The sequence below is a fragment of the Labeo rohita genome, unplaced genomic scaffold (genome assembly GCF_022985175.1).
Source record: "Labeo rohita strain BAU-BD-2019 unplaced genomic scaffold, IGBB_LRoh.1.0 scaffold_62, whole genome shotgun sequence".
Lineage (NCBI taxonomy): Eukaryota > Metazoa > Chordata > Actinopteri > Cypriniformes > Cyprinidae > Labeo > Labeo rohita.
This window is the reverse complement of record NW_026129546.1, coordinates 81,810-103,925: the sequence shown is the minus strand read 5'-3', so window position 1 is coordinate 103,925 and position 22,116 is coordinate 81,810. Positions and strand designations below refer to the sequence as shown.

At 35.2% G+C, this 22,116-nt stretch overlaps 2 protein-coding genes across 3 annotated transcripts; both read right to left on the bottom strand.

Moving 5' to 3' along the window:
• Window positions 1-1,126: 1,126 nt before the first annotated feature.
• Window positions 1,127-20,268, bottom strand: LOC127161344 (CD48 antigen). 2 transcript variants are annotated; one of them, XM_051104033.1, is made up of 8 exons: window positions 20,024-20,268; window positions 4,717-6,983; window positions 4,287-4,598; window positions 3,813-4,124; window positions 3,168-3,470; window positions 2,760-3,071; window positions 1,806-2,105; window positions 1,127-1,728 (listed from the first exon to the last, which is right to left on the bottom strand). In XM_051104033.1, the coding sequence occupies exons 2-8, from the start codon at window positions 4,766-4,768 to the stop codon at window positions 1,568-1,570; spliced, it is 1,752 nt and encodes a 583-aa protein (XP_050959990.1). In that variant the 5' UTR covers window positions 4,769-6,983; window positions 20,024-20,268; the 3' UTR covers window positions 1,127-1,567. The 2 variants fall into 2 exon arrangements, with proteins under 2 accessions (XP_050959990.1, XP_050959991.1); XM_051104034.1 differs by lacking the exons at window positions 1,127-1,728; window positions 1,806-2,105; window positions 2,760-3,071; ... (2 more) ...; window positions 4,287-4,598; window positions 20,024-20,268 and adding exons at window positions 7,052-7,339; window positions 7,534-7,863; window positions 8,856-9,185; window positions 10,448-10,919 and having other exon boundaries at window positions 6,292-6,962.
• On the bottom strand, window positions 11,849-16,194 carry LOC127161345 (uncharacterized). The gene is made up of 5 exons (XM_051104035.1): window positions 16,007-16,194; window positions 14,569-14,889; window positions 12,973-13,293; window positions 12,487-12,774; window positions 11,849-12,397 (listed from the first exon to the last, which is right to left on the bottom strand). Exons 1-5 carry the CDS (start codon window positions 16,062-16,064, stop codon window positions 12,381-12,383), a joined length of 1,005 nt encoding a protein of 334 aa, XP_050959992.1. The 5' UTR covers window positions 16,065-16,194; the 3' UTR covers window positions 11,849-12,380.
• Window positions 20,269-22,116: the final 1,848 nt, after the last annotated feature.

The following is a 22,116-nucleotide window of genomic DNA, read 5'->3' as shown; positions in this document are numbered from 1 at the left end:
TACTCAGTAATTTCCCTCAAATCACTACATCATGATAAATTATGACATCATTTGACAGCTTCATATCCAGATGCACACTGTGTGGAAAAAGAGAGAACAAATTAAACAATACTGAGTCCGGTTGAAACGTAAACTAAATACAACAACATTCAGAGAATTATGAATTGCGTATTATTTCCGAGAATCAGAATATGCGGTCTGGAATACAGCTTTGCTATGGAAGTCGACGACTATTAGGAGGAATATTCGAACACAGTTCTGACCAATCAGAATAGAGTATTTCAGAGAGTCGAGTAAGTAAAGGATAATGTACATCCAGCCGGCAACAGATTTTGTTAATTATTAACAAAAGTTAATAATTAAACATAAAACATTGATCTGAGTTGAATTATCTTAAAGCAAAGCTTCTGTAAATAAAGCAGTTGTTCAGGCAAGTTCAAACTAGACGGACGTTTAAGGGAGACGGTGCAGTCATACCACAACATTTCACCACATAAATAATATTTTAGATGAAAATGTTTAAAAATTTTACCAGTTTGTTAGTTATCTTATAATCCATTACCGTGTATAAAATAGTCATCCCAAAATGACACCAGCTGCATTTGTATGAAACCAGAGAGGAGTCTACGCTACCAGGATGACACAATTAATTAAAATAATTGTACTCACAATATTGAATTGAGTTTTAATATTTTATTAGTCAACCAAAGCAAAGCTTCCACGAAGAAAAAAAAATGTTCCCAGCAAGCAAACAGCGCCGACTGCAGGCAGTTACCCAGATGAGCTTGTGTTATTAGATTTTACGGTTGCTATCTGGGAATATCATACCTTGGAATGTGGTAACTGACCAATCAGAATCGAGTATTCCACGGAGCCGTGTTATAATAATAGTGTCAGACAAGGTACCTGACCTTGTGTATTTGCCCTAGTCTCCTATTTACCACTGAAAAAGTTTACACAACTATGCCAACTTCTGCTTCTGAAACCCAAGTGTGAAAAGGGTCCAGTGTAAACCAATAATGTAATATACTGTATGTGGTGCATTGTTAAAATCTTTTATACATAAATTTAGTATTCCAAATGTAATAAATCAATGAGGCTTTAAGGTCTGAATGATAATGGCCTTTATTGATAATTGCAGGCAAATGCATATGGAAAATGGATAACAGAGGAGAGATTTTAGAGAAACAGGCTATAATCAATAAAGCTGTTCAAACTGGATTAAAAAAAATAATAATAATAAAATAAAAAACATCTTACCCTGCAAATGGCAAAGATAGATCTTATGTTTTCTTATGCTTATGTTCAGCCAGTAGAGGAACATCATTTCCTTATTAAATAAGAGATTCAATTGTGCATATTAATAAGCATGTTATTTTAAACTAGTGTGAGCAAAATCTTGATAATCTTCTGTATTTATCAATAATTTGAGCATTAATGTGAGAATGCGTTGCTGTTTGTTCCCAATTCAGCTTCTAGTGTGTAAAAGAACTGATATCAGCAGATGAATATATAAAGTCATTAAACATAAATGAAAATTAATAAATGATAGAAATTGCATCATGAGTTAAGTTTCTGGTGTGGAAAAATGTGCTCGATCTTGTTCAGCTTTTCTGGATTTGATGTCATAAACAAGAACAACAACAGCAGCTGCAGCAGCCACGCCCACCAGAATAGTGACGACCAATCGGATCAAAGCTTCAGCAGAATCACAACCACGGACAGAGTCTGATGAATAAAAACATCACAGTCAATAAATGTTAATATCAGCACCGACATCGACTAATGTACCTGCGCTGATGTACCTGAACATGTCTGACAGAGTTGAGTGATGTTGAGATGTGTGGTCTGGTTGCTGATAGGATTGTTGAGCACACAGCTGTAGGTGTTTTTATCCTGATATTCCACCTCCAGAGGTAGAGAGAGACTGATGCTGAGATCAGACACACTGATGCTGGACAATAAACTGTTTCCTTTGTACCAGGAGAGAGTCACATGACTCACATTCACCATTGAGCACAGAAATGAACATTTGGTCATTGATGATCCTGATGATGATAATGATGATGAACAGTCTCTGCTAATGATAGGTACAGGTGGATGAGCTTGAAAACATTAGAGAATAAAGATAAATGAGGAAAAGATTAACGACAATAAGGAAGAAACAACGACAGGAAACAAGACCAGGGCTTAAATGTGGAAAAAGAGAATGTTCACTGTAATTGAAATTAGTATTTTAACATTTCTGTTCTTACGTTCCTTGTTAAATATTACTGTTCTGAAGTCAGTTTATAGATTAGAATAACCTGTATCAAAGGTTGCAACATTGCACCACTGAGCAATTGATCATAATGATTTCCTTATTGCATCAGCATTTCTGCCATTTCACGAATGCTTTAATCATGACTAACAAGTCTCGTTAAGCAGTTTAAACTGATGTGTCATGTTTGCATATCAATGCTCTATTCAAATTCATGGTTGGTTGACTGCCAAAAAATAAAATAAATAAATAAGAATTAAAAAGGTTAATGATAATTTCAAATAAGCATTTCTGTACAGAATGATTGAACTTGATTTAGTTTTTAAGTCTGATCAAAAGTAGAGCATTTGAATATAGAAAGTTTAATAGCACACCTAAATGCTTTAAATGCACAAATCAATTAGTCAATTTAAGAACAAAATGTCTGAATGATATGATACTTTTTCAAATCAACTATAAAGCTGTAACAAATTAAAGGTGCAAATGAAATTAAACTCACCATAGACCGTAAGATGGAATTTCCTGGATTTGGCCTCTTTGTAGATCTCTAGTTCATAAAGTCCCGAGTGTTCAGATCTGGTGTTTGTGATGGTCAGAGATCCAGTCTGTTTGTCCAGCTTCAGTCTGTCTCTGAATCTTCCATCATTATAATCAAACAGAGTTATGTGGTCAGCCTTTACATTGATATGAGCTATTAAAGAGTTTACGAACACCCACTGAAACACAACACCATTTATATTAGTAAGACCAGAGTTTAGAGTAACTGAATCTCCCTTCATCACTGACACTGACTCCACTGCATCTGTAAGACCTGGAGAACAAACAGAAACAAAATGGTGTGTGGATTAATAATCTCAATTTTGTGGGGATTAAAACATAAAATAGATGACACGAATATTTAACTCACTGACAGCAAGACTGAAAACCATTATCGTACGGTCAGCACGTAGTTGATAATTTCCAGCGTGTTTAGTTCTGGTGTCTGTGATGGTCAGAGATCCAGTTTGTTTGTCCAGCTTCAATCTGTCTCTGAATCTCCCATCAAGAACATCATCATATACAGTGAAGGTGTCAAGCAATGCCTCAGCTACAGTGTTCTCATTTTCAAATGTCCACGAAATCAAATTATCTGTAATTTCAGTAAAACCAGTATGTAGAGTGACTGAATCTCCCTGCATCACTGACACTGGCATCACTAAATTTGCAACATCTGGAAAACAAACATCAAACAAGGTTTGTCACAGATTAAGACCTTTAAATACCTCTGGTTTACTGGAAAAAAAAAAAAAGTGTCTGATAAATGACTAAATGTAAATAGTTTGCAACTCTTTATTTTAACTTTTTATTTATTTATTTATTATTTATTTATTTTATTTTTTGCATTTTAGCTTTTATTTATACAGAATGGTACGAAGAGTAAGAAGTGAAATGGGAAAGAGACAGAGACAGAGAGGAAGGCAAACACAAAGCGGGCCTCAAACACAACTGCACAACTGTCAGATCGAGGATATAAACTCTAATAGAAAATAAAACAGATAAAACACATATTTACCGTCATAGACAGTGAGAATGAAACTCTTGTTCACACTGTTGATCTGAAGTGTATAAAGTCCAGCATGTTCCATTTTGATGTCTGTGATGGTCAGAGATCCAGTTTCATGATCCAGCTTCAGTCTGTCTCTGAATCTTCCATTGTCATCAAATACATGAAAGATGTTAGCCGCTTTACTGATAGTAGCTATAAAAGCATTTACAGACCTCCACAGAATCAGATCATCATCCTTTATTTCAGTAAGACCAGAGTTTAGAGTGACTGAATCTCCCTTAAACACTGACGCTGACTTCATTTTATCACCAAACACACCTACAGAACAAACAGAAACAGGGTTTACTAAAGTAACATTTAAAGTTTACATTTGAAATAAAAAATATCATAAAACAACAGAAGCAAAATGGTGTGTGGATTAATAATTGTATCTTTGTGATGATTAAAAAATAAAACATGTTAAACAAGTATTTAACTCACTATAGACAATGAGAATGAAAAACTTCTTCATACGGTTGATCTGTAGTTCATAAACTCCCAAATGATCAGCTGTGGTGTTTGTGATGGTCAGAGAACCAGTTTGTTTGTCCAGCTTCAGTCTGTCTCTGAATCTCCCATCAAGAACATCATCATATACAGTCATGCTGTCAGCCCGTTTATTGATTTCAGCTAATAAAGTGTTTTTATCTGAACACCCCCACAGAAGCAGATCATCATCCTTCATTTTAGTAAAACTGGAGTTTAGAGTCACTGAATCTCCCTCAAACACTGACACTATATTGCCGAACACACCTGGAGAGTTTTTCACAGATTAAAGCTTTAAAAAAAACTCAATGTTGCGTTTGAAGTCATAAAACTCAATGTTCAATTTAAAAATAACTAAAGTCCTAAAAACACATTTCAAACTCACCAACCAGACGCCACAAACAGAACAAAGCTAATTTGAGAAACATTTTCTTCATCAGTTCACTAAAAAAAACCCACAACAGTGATGCTTAAAATGTCTGAAAACACTCACGTCTGAACTGTGATATTTATCTGGTTGAATCCTCCCCTAACCTCAGTTATTTTCCGCTCACATGTCCATCTCTTTTAATATCATAGAAAATCAACAAGCTTTTGCTGATCTTATATATACAAATGGATTCTGAGCCTGTGTGAAATCTAGCGGAAGAGTGGCTGAATTGCGTAAGGACACTCGAGCTCTGCCAAAATCGGTCTCCGTGTGTTTATCGCTTAGAATATGACACTTAGAAATGACTTATCAAACTAATGCTACGACTTTAGTGTTTCCCACTTTGACAGTCCAAAAAAATTAAAATGTGGTGGAGCTCATTTTCAGTGTAAAAGGTTTTTGCACTGACTTGTACCTGGACTTTAAAGTAGACTCAAACCTATTTCCACGGAAATGCTGAAAATTATGCTAATATGAAAATAAAGTGTAACTGGAAACTGTGCACCCAAATGCATGTAAAACTAACAGCAGACATGGGGTTCATTGTATTCACTGTGACTCGATACAAAGATGCTAAAGAAGATAATAACTTGTTTGTTGAACTTGCATAATATCAATATCACATTTGCAATCGTGCTGATATTGGAGAAAAACAGCACTTCCGCTCGTGTGATGTTCCTTAACATATGATTTAAATATAAAAGATCATATTTAATATTAAAGCTGCAAGCAGCGTTGAAAGGGCCCTCGCACCCGGGCTCGCTGCCAAGCAATGGCTTTTGGAAAAGAGCAAACGGTGGGCAATGTGCATTTAAAGTTGGTAAATATAGGAGGAATATGTCAAAGTCATTTATATGTGCCAAACTTCCTGCTGCCAGCTGGTGGTGCTATGGCTATTACTGAATATTGGCCAGTAGATGTCTTCAAGCCAGGACTTTGATCAAACATATGAAGTCTGGCGTAAAACATGACATCCCATTGACCTGTTGCCAAGACGTGGCGCTATGATTATAACTGAATATTGGCCTTTAGATGTCTTAAAGTCAGGAGTTTTACCAAATACGTGAAGTTTGGTGCAGATTGGACATTGCATGTTTAAGTTAGTGTAAAACAAATCATTTTCTGTTTTCAGCAGGTGGTGCTATAGTTATGACAGTATATTGGCCTTTAGATGTGTTCAGGCCAGGAGTCTTAACAAACATGTGAAGTTTGTGGCAGATCGGACAATATATGGCTAAGTTATAACAACTTTCTTTGACATGGTGAAACATCGAACTTTGGCATGCTGCCACGGACACGCCCTTTAATGAAAACTCAAGATTTTTGCAAATTAACATCACAAAGGCCTTTAGAGTAGACTGACCAAATATAATGTTGATTTCATTAAATCTATAGGACTATAACTGAATATGGTCATGGGCCTGTGTTCAGGACAGGACTCTTATCAAATATGTAAATTTTGGTGCAGATTAGACATTGTATGCCTGAATTATAACTACTTCCTGTTTCATGGCAAAACATTGAAATTTGTCAGGCTGCCACAGACACACCATTTAATGAAAACTCAAGATTTTCCCAGTTTAACATCAGAAAGGGATTTAGATTACACCAAATTTGGTGTTGATCTGTTTAAATCTTTAGGAGGAGTTTGTTTAAATACAAAGCCTGAAAACAAAACTTGAACTTGAGCATGTTAAGGCCCTCAAAAATGTGACTCCTTTTGGAGAAGAAAAAGAAGAAACTGAGCAATTACAATTAGGTCCACATACTGCCCACATTTCTTAAAGTTTATGATGATTTTAAGCTCACTAATTATGGGCTACATATGGGCACTCTCAACTTGCACATGCACTAGTTTCTCATACCAGAAACAAAAAAACAGATGCACAAAAAACTATTAACACACACAAACATCCAGCAGAAGCTGTTTATCCACCCAACAGATTAAAGTGGAAATGAGCCAATGATAAATGAACATCGATCCCAGCGGTACAAATATATGAAGATTAATTAAAGACTGAAATAGTTATATGAGAAACTACGTCATCATTTATGTTTCTGTGTGAATATGTGCTTGGTCTTGTTCAGCTCTTCTGGATCTGATTTAAAAAAAACAAACAAACAAACAAACAAAAAAAACAATGACAGTAGCCACGCCCACCAGATCAGAGAGGACCAATCGGATCACAGCTTCACAGAGTCTGAGGAATAAAAACATCAAACTGAGATCAGCTCCGTCAGTAAACGTTAGTATCAGCACAGACATCAACTAATATCAGCTTTGCCGTACCTGAACATGTGTGACAGAGTTTGCTGATGTGCAGATGTTGAGTCTGGTTGCTGATGGGATTGTTGATCACACAGCTGTAGGTGTTTTTATCCTGATATTCCACCTCCAGAGGTAGAGAGAGACTGATGCTGAGATCAGACACACTGATGCTGGACAATAAACTGTTTCCTTTGTACCAGGAGAGAGTCACATGACTCACATTCACAACTGAACACAACAATGAACAATATGATGATGATGATGAACATTGTGAAGAGTTACTGCTGATGACAGGAACAGGCAGACGAGCTGAAAACATGAGATAATAAATGAACAGTAAGTAATTCATCATTTTATTAAAAAATAAAGCAAAATGAATGTGTTTGATTTTAAATGGTTTGCTTTATTATTTATTAGATAATCAATTGTTTAAAAATGCTGTGTAAATAAGTGAGTGCTAGAATAAACCTGGCACCACAAATGACACGGTAATTGTAACTCACCATAGACAGTAACACTGAATCTGTATGTGATCAATCTGTTTCCTCTGATGGTCACGTCATAAAGTCCAGCGTCTGTAGTTGTGATGTTTATGATGGTCAGAGATCCAGTCTGATGATTCAGCTTCAGTCTGTCTCTGAATCTCCCATCAGGACCATCATATGTGCTGAAGATTTCAGCCTCTTTATTGATTTGAGCTATGCGAGTCTCTGGATGTCCAAATCTCCATGTTATCAGATTATCTGTCTGTATTTCAGAAATTTCAGAGATCAGAGTGACTGAATCTCCCTCCATCACTGATATTGACTTCACTGCATCATTACCAAACACACCTGCAAACAAACAAACAAAAGAGTTAAATTAATAATATTCTAAACAATCACATGGACACAACAAAAGCAAACTGGAATGTGGATTAATAACTGCATCAGTTGTGAAAAAAAAAAATAAATAAATAAAATAAACAAACTGATTTCTTGATGCAGGAACTGAATTTGATTTGAGCTCCACAAAACATGATACACAGAAAACACTTTTACTTCAGATGAGAATCACGTCACAACTCACAACTGAAACTAAAGCTGCTGCTGTTTGAGCTTCAGATTTGACTGGGGAAAATAATGTTAATTTATGTGATTAACATTTCTTGTTTAAGACATTAAAAATTATACTGCTGCTATTCTTTGTATATTTTTTTTTCCCTCTAGCGGTTTGAAATAAAGCTGTGTGTCTTGCAGAAGAGCATTGTTTTGGTTTCGCTTCAGCTTGCTGGTGACACCACAATTTTATGTGTGGATAAAGGGCATCTTATCAGAGTAGATGGATGCAGAAATAATGTTTTGTTGTTGTTTTTAGGTTTGCTGTTTAATTCATGGTCAATTATTATTACTTGTTGGACAGCAAACTGTTACCTTCATGTTACTCACAGACAGAGTTATTTTCTCTGCGTATATACACTGAGATGACGAGATATGCATGAGCGAATGATGTGTGTATGCAGTTCCCTATGAAATTGATTATGGATTTATCAAAGCCTATTTGGATAAAGACCTGGTTTGGAAAATTAATTTTTTTTACTCGCTCTCAATAATATGATATTATTATTACCATAAGAAAAAGATACATTCTGTAGCTTTAACACACATCAGTCTTTCACAAACTTCTAGTGTCACATTCACACTACTAACACACTGCTAACCACAGCTCCACAAAACGAGACAAACATGAAGGATGTGTAAAAATTGACACTTATGGTCATGCAATATCAAAGACTGATGTTTTTAATGAATCATCCACAACAAATGACACTGTAACTGCGACTCACCATAGACAGTAACTCTATATCTGTATGTGGTTAATCTCCTGCCTCTGATGATTATTTGATAAAGTCCAGAGTCTGTGGTTCTGGTGTTTGTGATGGTCAGAGATCCAGTCTGATGATCTAGCTTCAGTCTGTCTCTGAATCTCCCATCAGGACCATCAGATGTGATGAAGCGTTCAGCCTCTTTATTGATTAGAGCTATGAGAGTCGCTGGATGTCCAAATCCCCACGTTATCAGATCATCTGCTTGTATTTCAGAAATTTCAGAGATTAGAGTGACTGAATCTCCCTCCATCACTGATATTGACTTCACTGCATCATTACCAAACACACCTGCGAACAAATAAACAAACAAAAAAAATTTATAATATTTAAAACAATCACATGGACACAACAAAAGCAAACTGGAATGTGGATTAATAACTGCATCAGTTGGGAAAAAAAAATAAAAATAAAATAAATAAACAAACTGATTTCTTGATGCAGGAACTAAATTTGATTTAAGCTCCACAAAACATCATACACAGAAAACATTTTTACTTCAGATGAGAATCGTGTCATGACTGAAACTAAAGCTGCTGCTGTTTGAGCATCAGTGATTTTATATAAAAAATATTTAGAGCCCATATCGTTTCAGGGAGGTTACGTCAATGACAGGAGATGTTTGTTTTTAATATTGGTCTCTTGCCGTTGTGTCATTGTGTTTTCTGCTTTTAAAGAGGTGCATTACTGCAACAAATTGCAGACTTTCTAGGACAATTTCACACATTTATAGCGATTATATGCATGGTTAGCATTTTGCGGAAGGCTTTACTGAGTGTCAGGGCAACAATTCAAAAAATAAGTCATTAAGTGATTTAAATCATAGAAAATAGTCTTTTTGCTCTAGTTCAAAGCAAAGCCATGTTGCACACTGCGGTGTTTCGGTACCGAATGAACTTGCGATTTTTCAGTGTTTTTTTGAATCAGTGATTCACTGACCCACTCATAAAAACAGTTTCTAACTTCATATTTCAATAAAAAATTATTCAATTTTGAAAGAATCAATTGAATAAATGACTCAAGGACTCATTAAAACTGGCAATTTTAGTCTCATATTTAAAAGTGTAATTCTATTTTTTTAAATGTTCTAAATTGTATATTTAAAACATTAATCTCATAATATTATTCATGCAATTTGTAAGTGCTGTGTAAATGCATGCAGGAGATCCTTACAAATATGTGTAGGCTATAGGGCCCTGCGTGTTTAATTATACTTATTCTTAAAAATATATATAATAATAATAATAATAATAATAATAATAATACATCACTAAACCTATATAACTTTTAAATATTTTATTTGAAGGACATATGGGCTAGGCCCCCGGATATCCACTCACCTAATCGCCCCTGGTCCACATATTTAAGAAAAATGCAACTACTGTAAATGGATACTAAATCTCTACTAAAATTATTAAAAGCATGTTTTTGTTTTTTGTTTTTTTTCTATTCAGTTTAACAGTGACAGTGAATGTCAAATTAATGTGACTAATTTAATTAGCCGTTCATATTTCTGTAACAAAAATGAAGCCATAAAAACATTTCAAACTCACCAACCAGACGCCACAAACACAAACAGAACAAAATGAACTTCAGAAACATTTTCTTTATCAGCTCACTGAAAAGCCCACAATAGTAAACCTTCAAAATGTTTGAAACACTGAGTTTGATCTAAAACATGACTGTGATATTTATCTTGTTGTGTGCAAATCCACCCCTAACCTCCGTCAAAGTTTACGCTCATGTGTCCATCCTCTTTTCATGAAAATCAACAGGGTTTTGCTGATCTTACATTTCAAAACCAGGGACAGGCAAAGTTCAGGCAATCAGCAAACAGTTCGACAGATACCAAGAACAAAGTTGAAGTTAAGTCAAGTAAATTATGTTAAGCAAATTAAATGAGAAGTCCACTTCCAAAACAAAAACTCACAGATAATGTACTCATCCCCTTGTCATCCAATATGTTCATGTCTTTCTTTCTTCAGTCGTAAAGAAATTATGTTTTTTGAGGAAAATATTTCAGCATTTTTCTCCATATAATGGACTGATAAGGTGCCCCGATTTTGAACTTCCAAAATGCAGTTTAAATGCTTGAAAACGATCCTAAATGTAGTTGTATATGACCCCAGCAGAAAAATAAGGGTCTTACCTAGCCAATCGATCGGTTATTTTCATAAAAATAATACAGTTTATATACTTTTTATTGTCAAACGCTCGTCTTGTCTTACTCTGCCTGAACTGTTTTTGTTCCTGTTCATGACTGTTAGGGTATGTCGAAAAACTCCAATCGTATTTTCTCCCTCAACTTCAAAATCGCCCTATATCAGTGTTTTACCTTTTTTCTTAAGGGTATTTGATCTTCTTTGCATGTTCACTTTGCAAAGACTGGCTCTGTACTTCTGCAGCGATGTAGGATGATTTTGAAATGATTTTTGAAGTTGAGGGAGAAAATATGATTCGAGTTTTTTGACATACCCTGACTGTCTTGAGTCAAAATACACAGTTCAGGGAGAGAAAGACAAGATGAGCATTTGATATTTAAAAGTATTTAAATTGTATTTTTTTTTTTTTTTATTAAAATAACTGATCGTTTCACTAGATAAGACCCTTCTTTCTCGACTGGGATCGTTTACAACCACATTTGGGATCGTTTGAAGCCGCATTTAAACTGCCTTTTGGAAGTTCAAAATCGGGGCACCATATCAGTCCATTATATGAAGAAAAATGCAGAAATGTTTTCCTCAAAAAACATAATTTCTTTTACGACTGAAGAAAGAAAGACATGAACACATCTAACTCATCATGCCACTGATACGTCCAAAATCGTCATTCCACATTGTCCAAAATGCAGATCACGTCTTGCCATAAGACAGCAGACAACTATTTTCTGTCATTTTCACATGTAACATTAATATTGTATAAAATATGAGAAAGATGAGGAAAAAACATTGAACTGGATATTACAAAATGTAACTTTAGAAAGAAATTTTAGAAGTTATTACACATACAATTTTAAGGCTACATCTTAAAGCTGCATCTTTAGTGGCTTTTAGGTATATTTACACAGACTGTTTAATACTGCTCAGAGGTGGCATGAATGCATTTACATTGTAGTTAGTGTAAAAACTGCTTAAGTAAGAATTGCTTAAGTAATGCTGTGAAATTAATGATTTTTATTTGGGAATATATTAATGAAATATTTGATTATTAACAAAGGAGCAATGTAATGATACCCTAAACATGCAACTAAAGCCGCCAAAAGATAATTGGTTCAAACACCGTCTTTGATAAATGAACATCAATACTAGCAGATGAGTATATGAAGCATATGAGTATATGAATATATGAATTTGGGAAACAACATCATCATTTAGGCTTCTGATGTGTGAATATGTGCTTGATTTTGTTCAGCTCCTCTGGATCTGATGTCATGAACCAGAACAATGACAGTAGCCACGCCCTCCAGAGCAGAGAGGACCAATCAGATCACAGCTTCAGAGAATCTGAGGAATAAAAACATCAAACTGAGATCAACTCAGTCAGTAAACGCTAATATCAGCGCCAAAATCAACCAATATCAGTGTTGCCGTACCTGAACATGTGTGACAGAGTTTGCTGATGTCCAGATGTTGAGTCTGGTTGCTGATGGGATTGTTGATCACACAGCTGTAGGTGTTTTTATCCTGATATTCCACCTCCAGAGGTAGAGAGAGACTGATGCTGAGATCAGACACACTGATGCTGGACAATAAACTGTTTCCTTTGTACCAGGAGAGAGTCACATCACTCACATTCACCACTGAACACAACAATGAACAAGAAGATGATGATGAAGAACATTGTGAAGAGTTACTGCTGATGACAGGAACAGGCAGATGAGCTGAAAACATTAACGAATAAAGATTAATGAGGATGAAGATATTTAATCAGGGAAGAAACATTAAGAAGAAGACTGAGTAGTATTTAACAACATCTGATATACAGCTGAAAGTTAAACATAAACCTAAGTGCATCTAAATATTATGTTTTTATTATTAACAATAATAAACAAAACAGATGAAACAGGTATTTAACTGACCGTAGACAGTGAGACTAAAAGAACGTCTGCTCATAGTGTTGAAATCTAGGTCATAGACTCCAGCATGTTGAGTTGTGAGGTTTGTGATGGTTAGAGATCCAGTGTGTTTGTCCAGGTTGAGTCTGTCTCTGAATCTCCCATCAAGAACATCATCGTATACAATATATCTGTCCTCCGGCACATTGAGTTCAGCTATTAAATAGTTTTTTTTTAAAAACCACCACTGAATCCAATCATCATTCAGATAAGTACGACCAGTGTGTAGAGCGACTGAATCTCCCTCCAACACCGACTTCTCTGTCTCTTTCTCAGGAAACACTTCTGAAGAACAAAGAGTTTGTCACAGTTTAAAGCTTTAAAATAATTTCATTCCAATGAAGCCTTCACTAAAATACTTTTGAGCTGAAGAACATTCTGCACAAAGAGAGTATAAATGAACGGTAACAGTATTTTAAAAGTCATTGAATGTTTTTATTGAGACTCAGTGAGGCCACTGAAGCCAGTCTTCCAAAACGACAGGTTGTGGAATGTGCCACTCTATGATGTAATATTGGCTAAACCCCACCTCCACAGAAGATCAACACCTACTTCTACATCACTGCCTATTCAGCCCCACCCACCAATTCACGCATATGTGACCCTGGACCACAAAAACAGTCTTAAGTCGCTGGGGTATATTTGAAGCAATAGCCAAAAATACATTGTATGGGTCAAATTTATTGATTTTTCTTTTATGCCAAAAATCATTAGGAAATGAAATAAAAATCATGTTCCATTAAGATATTTCATAAAATTCCTACTGTGAATATATCAAAACTTAATTTTTGATTTGTAATGTGCATTGTTAAGAACTTTATTTGGACAACTTTAAAGGCGATTTTCTTAATAATTTGATTTTTTTTTTTTTGCACCCTAAGATTCCAGATTTCAAATAGTTGTGTCTCAGCCAAATATTAATCTATCATAGCAAACAATACATCAAATTAATTATAATTATAAACTTATAACTGGTTTTGTGGTGCAGGGTCACATATAGTGTAAAATTAATTATAAATAAACTGATAAAGCTTTTGTTTAAATTTGAGAAGATGCTGTGCAGTGCCAAGTAGTGAAAAGATGCTTTGTATTTGCATTGCCTTTCTTCTGATCCCAACATTATGAAAGTTGATGAACTTTTTTGTAATGAGAACTTGCTTATTTATTTACAATTCACAATTCAATGCAGGATTTTTAGATAGATTAAAACTAAAAGTGTGAGTTTTTATATTGTGGTCACTATTGCTTTGTCTGTTCTTGCAGATCGTTTGATATGTACTTATTAAAGGTTCGTCCATCTGTGAAGGATGTAGGCTGTCAAACATGCACAACTAGCTAATCGTACAAGTGGGTGTTAATTTCTGAATCTACAATCCCCCACACCTATTCAAGCCAAACACACTAATGAGGGGGGTCAAAACAGGACAGAAGATAGCCTATGGCCTATTCATTACATTATATATATATATATAAATCTTGATAGAATTAGAAGTGGCAGAGGCTCAAAATGTGTTCTTGTATGAACCTGGTAGAACAAATGACAGTGTAATTGTGACTCACCATAGACACCAACTTCAAATCTGTATATAGTTTCAAAACTGCTGTGCCTGATCTCAACTTCATAAATTCCAGAATCCAAGATTCTGCTGTTTGTGATGGTTAGAGATCCAGTCTGATGATCCAGCTTCAGTCTTTCAGCAAGACTCCAATAATGATCGTAAGATATACTTTTGGTCACATTGTTGATTCTAGCTATGATAAAGCCATTATATCCAAACCTCCACACTATCTCATCATCTGTCTGTATTTCAGTAAGACCAGAGTTTAGAGTGACTGAATCTCCCTCCTTCACTGACACATGACGCAAATGACCAAACGCACCTGCACACACACACACACACACAAAAAAACTTTATAGAGTTTAAAAACTTAAAAATGAGTATGTAAACTAGAGCTTCACGATATAGAAATTAGCCAACACTAAAGAATACTATAATCATATTTAAAATACAGCTAAATCACTACCAAATATCTGTGTAATCATTAAAAGCATGTCACATAACTTTTTTTTTTTTTTTTTTTTGTTAAAGGGGTCTTTGGATGCCCATTTTCCACAAGTTGATATAATTCTTTAGGGTCTTAATGAAAAGTCCATAATATACTTTGGTTAACAATGCTCAATGGTAGTGTAAAACAACACCCTTTTTTACCTTGCCAAAATCAGCTCTACAAAAATCATCTTATTGTGGTCGAGGCTGCTTTAAATGTAAATGAGCTCTGCTTGCCCCGCCCCCTCTCTTCTCTCTGTGGAGAGACGAGCCTGTTTACTTTAGCTGCATTTAGCTGCTAAACTTGCTAACTAGCACAGTATTAGGAAATGCGATCGCAAAGATTCTTAAAAAAAAAAAAACTTCTGCTGTAAGTGAAGCTGGATATATGTAGATCGGGAGGCACATTTCATTTACAAACAAACGTAATCTACTGCATCTTCAGTGGCCCAGATGTCGGGAGTAAATGACGACCACTATGTTCATTATTACATCCAGCAACACAACACCTCAATCGCTCAATCTGAGATATTCTTGTTTAACTTACATCCCTGCTCCGGCATCCAAACAAAGAGTTTGGACTGTTACAGCTGATCTGAGGTAAGACGCTCATGTCAATCAACTATTGTGTGAGCGGCCTCTGTGGGTGTGACGCCACACTGACAGGCATCTGAGAATGGCTCGATTTGAAAAAGGGGATATTATTTTTACAGATTAATTAAAAACAACTGCATGGATTTTTGATGAACATTATAGGGTAGATTTGTACAAACACTGCCAACACAAATAACATGTTCAAACAACATGTAAAAGTGAACTTAGCATCCGATGACCCTTTTAAGTTTGACAATGACAGTAAATGCTAAATTAATGTGACAAATTTAACTAATTGTTTATAATTCTGTTGCAAAACAGAAACAATTGAAGGTGTAAAAACATTTCAAACTCACCAACCGGACGCCACAAATACAAACAGCACAAAACAAATTTGAGAAACATTTTCTTCATCGGTTCTCTGAAAGTTCCACGACAGTTACCCTTAAAAATGTCTGAAAGCACTCAGATTGATCTGAAACATGACTGTGATGTTAATCTTGTTGTGTAAGAATCCACCCCTAACCTTCATCATAGTTTTCGCTCATACAACTGTCCTCTTTTGTATCATGAAAATCAACAGGGTTTTGCTGATCCTACAATTCAAAACCAGCAACAGGCAAAGTTCAGGCGATTAGCAAACACTTTTACAGATACCACGCAAAACACACAAGCAGTGAACAAAGTTTAAGTCAAGCAAAGTAAGTAGTTCCTGTCATTTTCTTTACACTAATGTAATGTTTAGATAAAAACAACATGAGAAAGATGAGGAAAAAATAACAAACAAATTTTGACTTGGATAATATAAAAGAAGCTTTAGAAAGAACTGTTAGTTTATTACACATAATTTTAAGCATCTTAAGTGGCATTTAGGTACATGAACACAGACTGTTTAATACTGCTTAAAGGTGATATGAATACATTGTAGTTTGTGTAAAAACTGTAGAATTGCATACAGTGGGTACGGAAAGTATTCAGACCCCCTTAAATTTTTCACTCTTTGTTATATTGCAGCCATTTTCTAAAATAATTAAAGTTCTTTTTTTTTTCCTCATTAATGTACACACAGCACCCCATATTGACTGAAAAACACAGAATTGTTGACATTTTTGCAGATTTATTAAAAAAGAAAAACTGAAATATCACATGGTCCTAAGTATTCAGACCCTTTGCTGTGACACAGTTCTCAGTACTCAGCTGAAAAAAAAAAAAAGTATATTTGAGAAAATATTATTGATAAAGGCAAGCAAATACAGACGACAAATGAACAGCAGTAATAATGACATCTGTGTGTCTTTTCTGAAAATATAAAAATGAAAGCCCTTCAAATTGGATTCTTTAACAGTTTAGACATTAGAAGGAGCTCCAGTGTGCATGTGTCTAGTTGAAACATAATGAATTAGCACATTGCTAGCATGTGTCTTGCATGACTTAGCACACTGCTAAAATGTCTGTTGCACGATTTAACACACTGCTAATATGTTTTAACATGTTGCTAGCATAATTTAGCGCATCGCTAAATTATTACGATATGTAAATTAGCCAACACTGAATAATAACATCTTGCCGCCTTGGAATTATAAGGTTCCATCTGACGTTATTGTCAAAATTGAGTTATTCACATATTCTTATTCTTATTCTTAATATTATTATTATATTATTGTTCCTTTTGCAGGCAATTCCAAGGCTGTGATCTTCATATTTAAGAAAAATATCTGATTATCTGATATCTGATATCATTAAGAACATGTCACATACAGTGCCCTCCACAAATACTGGCACCCTTGGTAAATATGAACAAAGGCAACAGTGTAAATAAATAAATAAATCTGCATTGTTTAACCTTTTGATCTTTCATTCAAAAAATTCACAAAATTCGAACCTTTCATTCATGTAAAACAATGGAAATTGGGGGGAAAATCTCATTATGAAATGTTTTTCTCTAGTTCACATTGGTCACAATTATTGGGACCCCTAGAAATTCTTATGAGTAAAATATCTCTGAAATATATTGCCATTCATATTTACATGCTAGGAGCATGAGGGGCAATAATTAAGAAGTTCAGATCAACTAAAGATGTTACAAATCTGCCTAGAAGAGGACATGCGTCTATATTATCATAACGGATGGTAGGGGTGTAATGACACATGTATTCGTACCGAACCGTCACGGTACGGGCATCTTGGTTCGGTGCATTAGGCCTTACAACGAATACAGGCAATTCACCCTCAATCCAGATGGGGGCGCCCACAGTAATGCAACTCTGTTTGATAACCGCCGGCAGAAGAACAGCGAATGCCAGGAGTTGCGCACTTGAAAACGAAGCCCACTAGACAGTAGGCACGTTTCCATTACAGATTTGTGCAAAACTTTGACAATTTTTTATAAATGTACCCATCTTGGAGGGTAATGGAAACACAATTACTGATCATGTGCTAATTCTGAACGTGTCTCTCAAAAACTGTGTTTCATTAGGTGTTTTTCCATTACCCTTCAAGATGCGCAAATTTAAATTGCGAAACGGGTCAAAAACTCCCATATATCGCAAAAAAAAACATTTTTACGCATGAGGTTAGTCAACTTGAAATGTTAAGTTGTACTAAGTAACAACTTAGATATTCGTGTTTGCTAAACTTAACAGATGGGTGTCACACCCCTGTGGACTTTTGTTGGTTTCGCCCTTCTGTGCCCTTATATGGTCTTTCCTGTTCCGTTTCTTTTTATGTCTTTATTGGTTAATTACCCACACCTGTCTTTGTATTGTTAACACCCCTTAGTTTGATTCAGTTCCGTGGTTGTTGTCCAATCATAATGTTATGTTAGTGTGTGTTTTCCTGCTGTTCCTGTCTGGATGTACCCCGGTTGGATTTTATTAAAGCCATTTTGTTATATTTCCTCATCCTATGTCTCCTTCCTACACACGACCTGACGATGGGTAAGTAACCAGCAAAATCAACTTAAACAAAAAACAAATAGAATGTCACTTTCTGCCATTTGAGGTTTTTTTTTCTGTCACAAAACTGAACTCAAACTCAGCAAATATAGGCTACGTTATGCATCTGAGTGGCCAAAGACTCTCCAAGATCATATATGGAGAATTGCAAAGATTAGTTGAGTCTTGGGGCCAGAAAGCCTAAAAAAATAAATCAAATAGCCCCTACATCACCACATGTTGTTTAGGAGGATTTCAAGAGAAATCCTGCTTGCTCATCCAAAAACAAACTAATTTAGTTGTCAGATATGACTAGAACTTCAAACGGGTCTGGCTTCTATTGTCAGATGAAACTAAAAAAAAAAAAGAGCTTTTTGGCCGCAATCATTCAAGATGGGTTTGGTGCAAACAGGGATAAAAAGTACCCCATGCCCACATTTAAATAAACTGCTGATCTTTAATGTTCTGAGCCTATTTTTCTGCCAGACATCCTGGACATCTTGTTTAGATACATGGAATCATGGATTCTATCAAATACTAAGAGATAAAAAAAAAAAAAAAAAAAATCTAAACCTGACTGCCACTGTTAGAAATCACTGAGGACAAAATGAAACTTCTGCCATGGTCGTCCTAACCTGAACCCTTTAGAAAATTAGTGGGGTGAACTGAGGAGGAGAAGCACCAACATGGAACTATGAATCTGAAGCACATGGAGAGATTCTGCATAAAAGAATGGCCTCTGATCTCTTGCTAGGTGTTCTCCAAACTCACCATGAATTATAGGAGAATATTTAGAGCTGTTATTTTGGGAAAAGGACTTTGCAATAATTGGGTGCCAATAATTGTGGCCAACCTGAACTAGAGAAAAACATGTATTTCATAATGAGATTTCCCCCCACTTTTTTTTTATCTTTTTACTTCAATGAAAGATTAGAATTTTGTGATTTTTTTTTTTTAATGACAGATCAAAAGGATAAACAATGCAGATTTATTTCCATATCTGCCTTTGCTTATATTTACCAAAGGTGCCAATATTTGTGGAGAGCACTGTAACTAGTTTTTTGTTTGATTTGACACTGAATGCAAAATATCTGTGACTAACTAGTCATGAATAATTCTGTTGCAAAACGGCAACAGCTGAAGTTGTAAAAAAAAAAAAAGAAGATTAATAAATTATATTAAAAATTACATTTCTTTTAGGTTTCTGATGTGTGATTTTTTGCTTGATCTTTTTCAGCTCTTCTGGATCTGATGTCATAAATCACAAGAATGACAATAGCCACACCCACCAGAGCAGAGAGGACCAATCGGATCACAGCTTCAGTAGAACCACAACAGTGGACAGAGTCTGAGGAATAAAAACATCAAACTGAGATCAGCTCAGTCAATAAATGCTAATATCAGCACCAACATCAACTAATATCAGCACTGCCGCCGTACCTGAACATGTGTGACAGAGTTTGCTGATGTCCAGATGTGTTGTCTGGTTGCTGATGGGATTGTTGATCACACAGCTGTAGGTGTTTTTATCCTGATTTTCCACCTCCAGAGGTAGAGAGAGACTGATGCTGAGATCAGACACACTGATGCTGGACAATAAACTGTTTCCTTTGTACCAGGAGAGAGTCACATGACTCACATTCACCACTGAACACAACACTGAACAAGAAAATGATGATGAAGAAAATTGTGAAGAGTTACTGCTGATGACAGGAACAGGCAGACGAGCTGAAAACATGAGACAATAAAGATAATTGAGGATGAATAAAAATAATCTGATATAGAGAGTTAAATCTGTATTTAATAATTTTAAGAATAAAACAACATCTAAATTAGATACTTCTTTAGATCTACTTTAAAATCATAATAAAACAAGTGAAATTGATATTAAACTCACCGTAGACAGTAACATTAAAATACTTCAGCACATTGTTAGTAATTAGTCCATATTCTCCAGCATCTTCCATTCTAATGTCTGTGATGGTCAGAGATCCAGTTTGATTGTCCAGCTTCAGTCTGTCTCTGAATCTCCCATCAAGAACATCATCATATACAGCATTGCTGTCAGCCACTACAATGTGTTCACCATCTGAAGAGTTCTCAAACAGCCACTGAATGAAATCATCCATTATTTCAGTAAGAGTAGAATTTAGAGTGACAGAATCTCCCTCCATCACTGATATTTCATCTGTATCATCAAATGCAGAAAACACACAGAAACAGAGTGTGTTAACAGATCATCAAATAACTTTATGGTGGTTTACTAAACAATAAAGTAAACAGATTGAAATTTACTTTTAAAATGAGTAACATCATAAAACATGACGGACATAACAAAAGCCAAACAGTGTGTGGATTAATAATTACATCATTATGGTTATTAAAATATAAAACATGCTAAACTGATATTTAACTCACTGTTGACAATGAGATTGAAAAACTCTTTGACACTGTTGGTCCGTAGTTCATAACGTCCTGAGTGTTCAGTTCTGGTGTTTGTGATGGTCAGAGATCCAGTTTGTTTGTCCAGCTTCAGTCTGTCTCTGAATCTCCCATCAAGAACATCATCATATGCAGTGACTTTATCAGCTTGTTTATTGATTTCAGCTATTAAAATGTTTTCATTTCCAAACCTCCACTGAATCACATCGTCATCCATTATTCCAGTTTGATCAGAGTTTAGAGTGACTGAATCTCCCTCCATCACTGACATTGTTGTCCATTCTGTATCACCAAAGACAAAGAGAACAAACAGAAAAAGTAAATATTTTGAAATAAAAATAAATGATTTGAAATTTGAAATGAATAGCATAAAACAATAGAACAAAGATAAAAAGCTAACTGGTGTGTGGAAATAATAATGACATCTTTCTGGTGATTAAATATATGAAAAAGGAAACCAGTATTTAACTCACCACGGACAGTGAGATTGAAAAACTTTCTCACACTGTTGATCTGCAGTTCATAACGCCCAGAATGTCCAGTTCTGGCATCTGTGATGGTCAGAGATCCCGTTTGATTGTCCAGCTTCAGTCTGTCTCTGAATCTCCCATCAAGAACTTCATCATATACAGCTTGTTTATTGATTTCAGCTATTAACATGTTTTCATAACCAAACCTCCACTGAATCTGATCATCATCCTTCATTTCAGTAAGACCAGAGTTTAGAGTGACTGAATCTCCCTCCATCACTGACACTGACTTCACTTTAACACCAAACACACCTGAAGAGCAGAATTTTTCACAGATTAAAACTTTTACTATAACTATAACTAGTGTTGTTGGGCATGTGAGCTTCATTTTGATTTCATTTTTTATTAAATCTATTCTTTATACCAGACTATAGACCTAAACTTGATCTCAGAAAGTTAGCTCAGTTATTTATATATGAAAAAGTGAACGATAATCTGCTCTAACTCATTTTACCAATAATGTATTACAAGGTACCAGAACAGAAGCAAATGAAGTCATAAAAACACATTTTAAACTCACCAACTAGATGCCACAAACAGAACCAAACACATTTGAGAAAC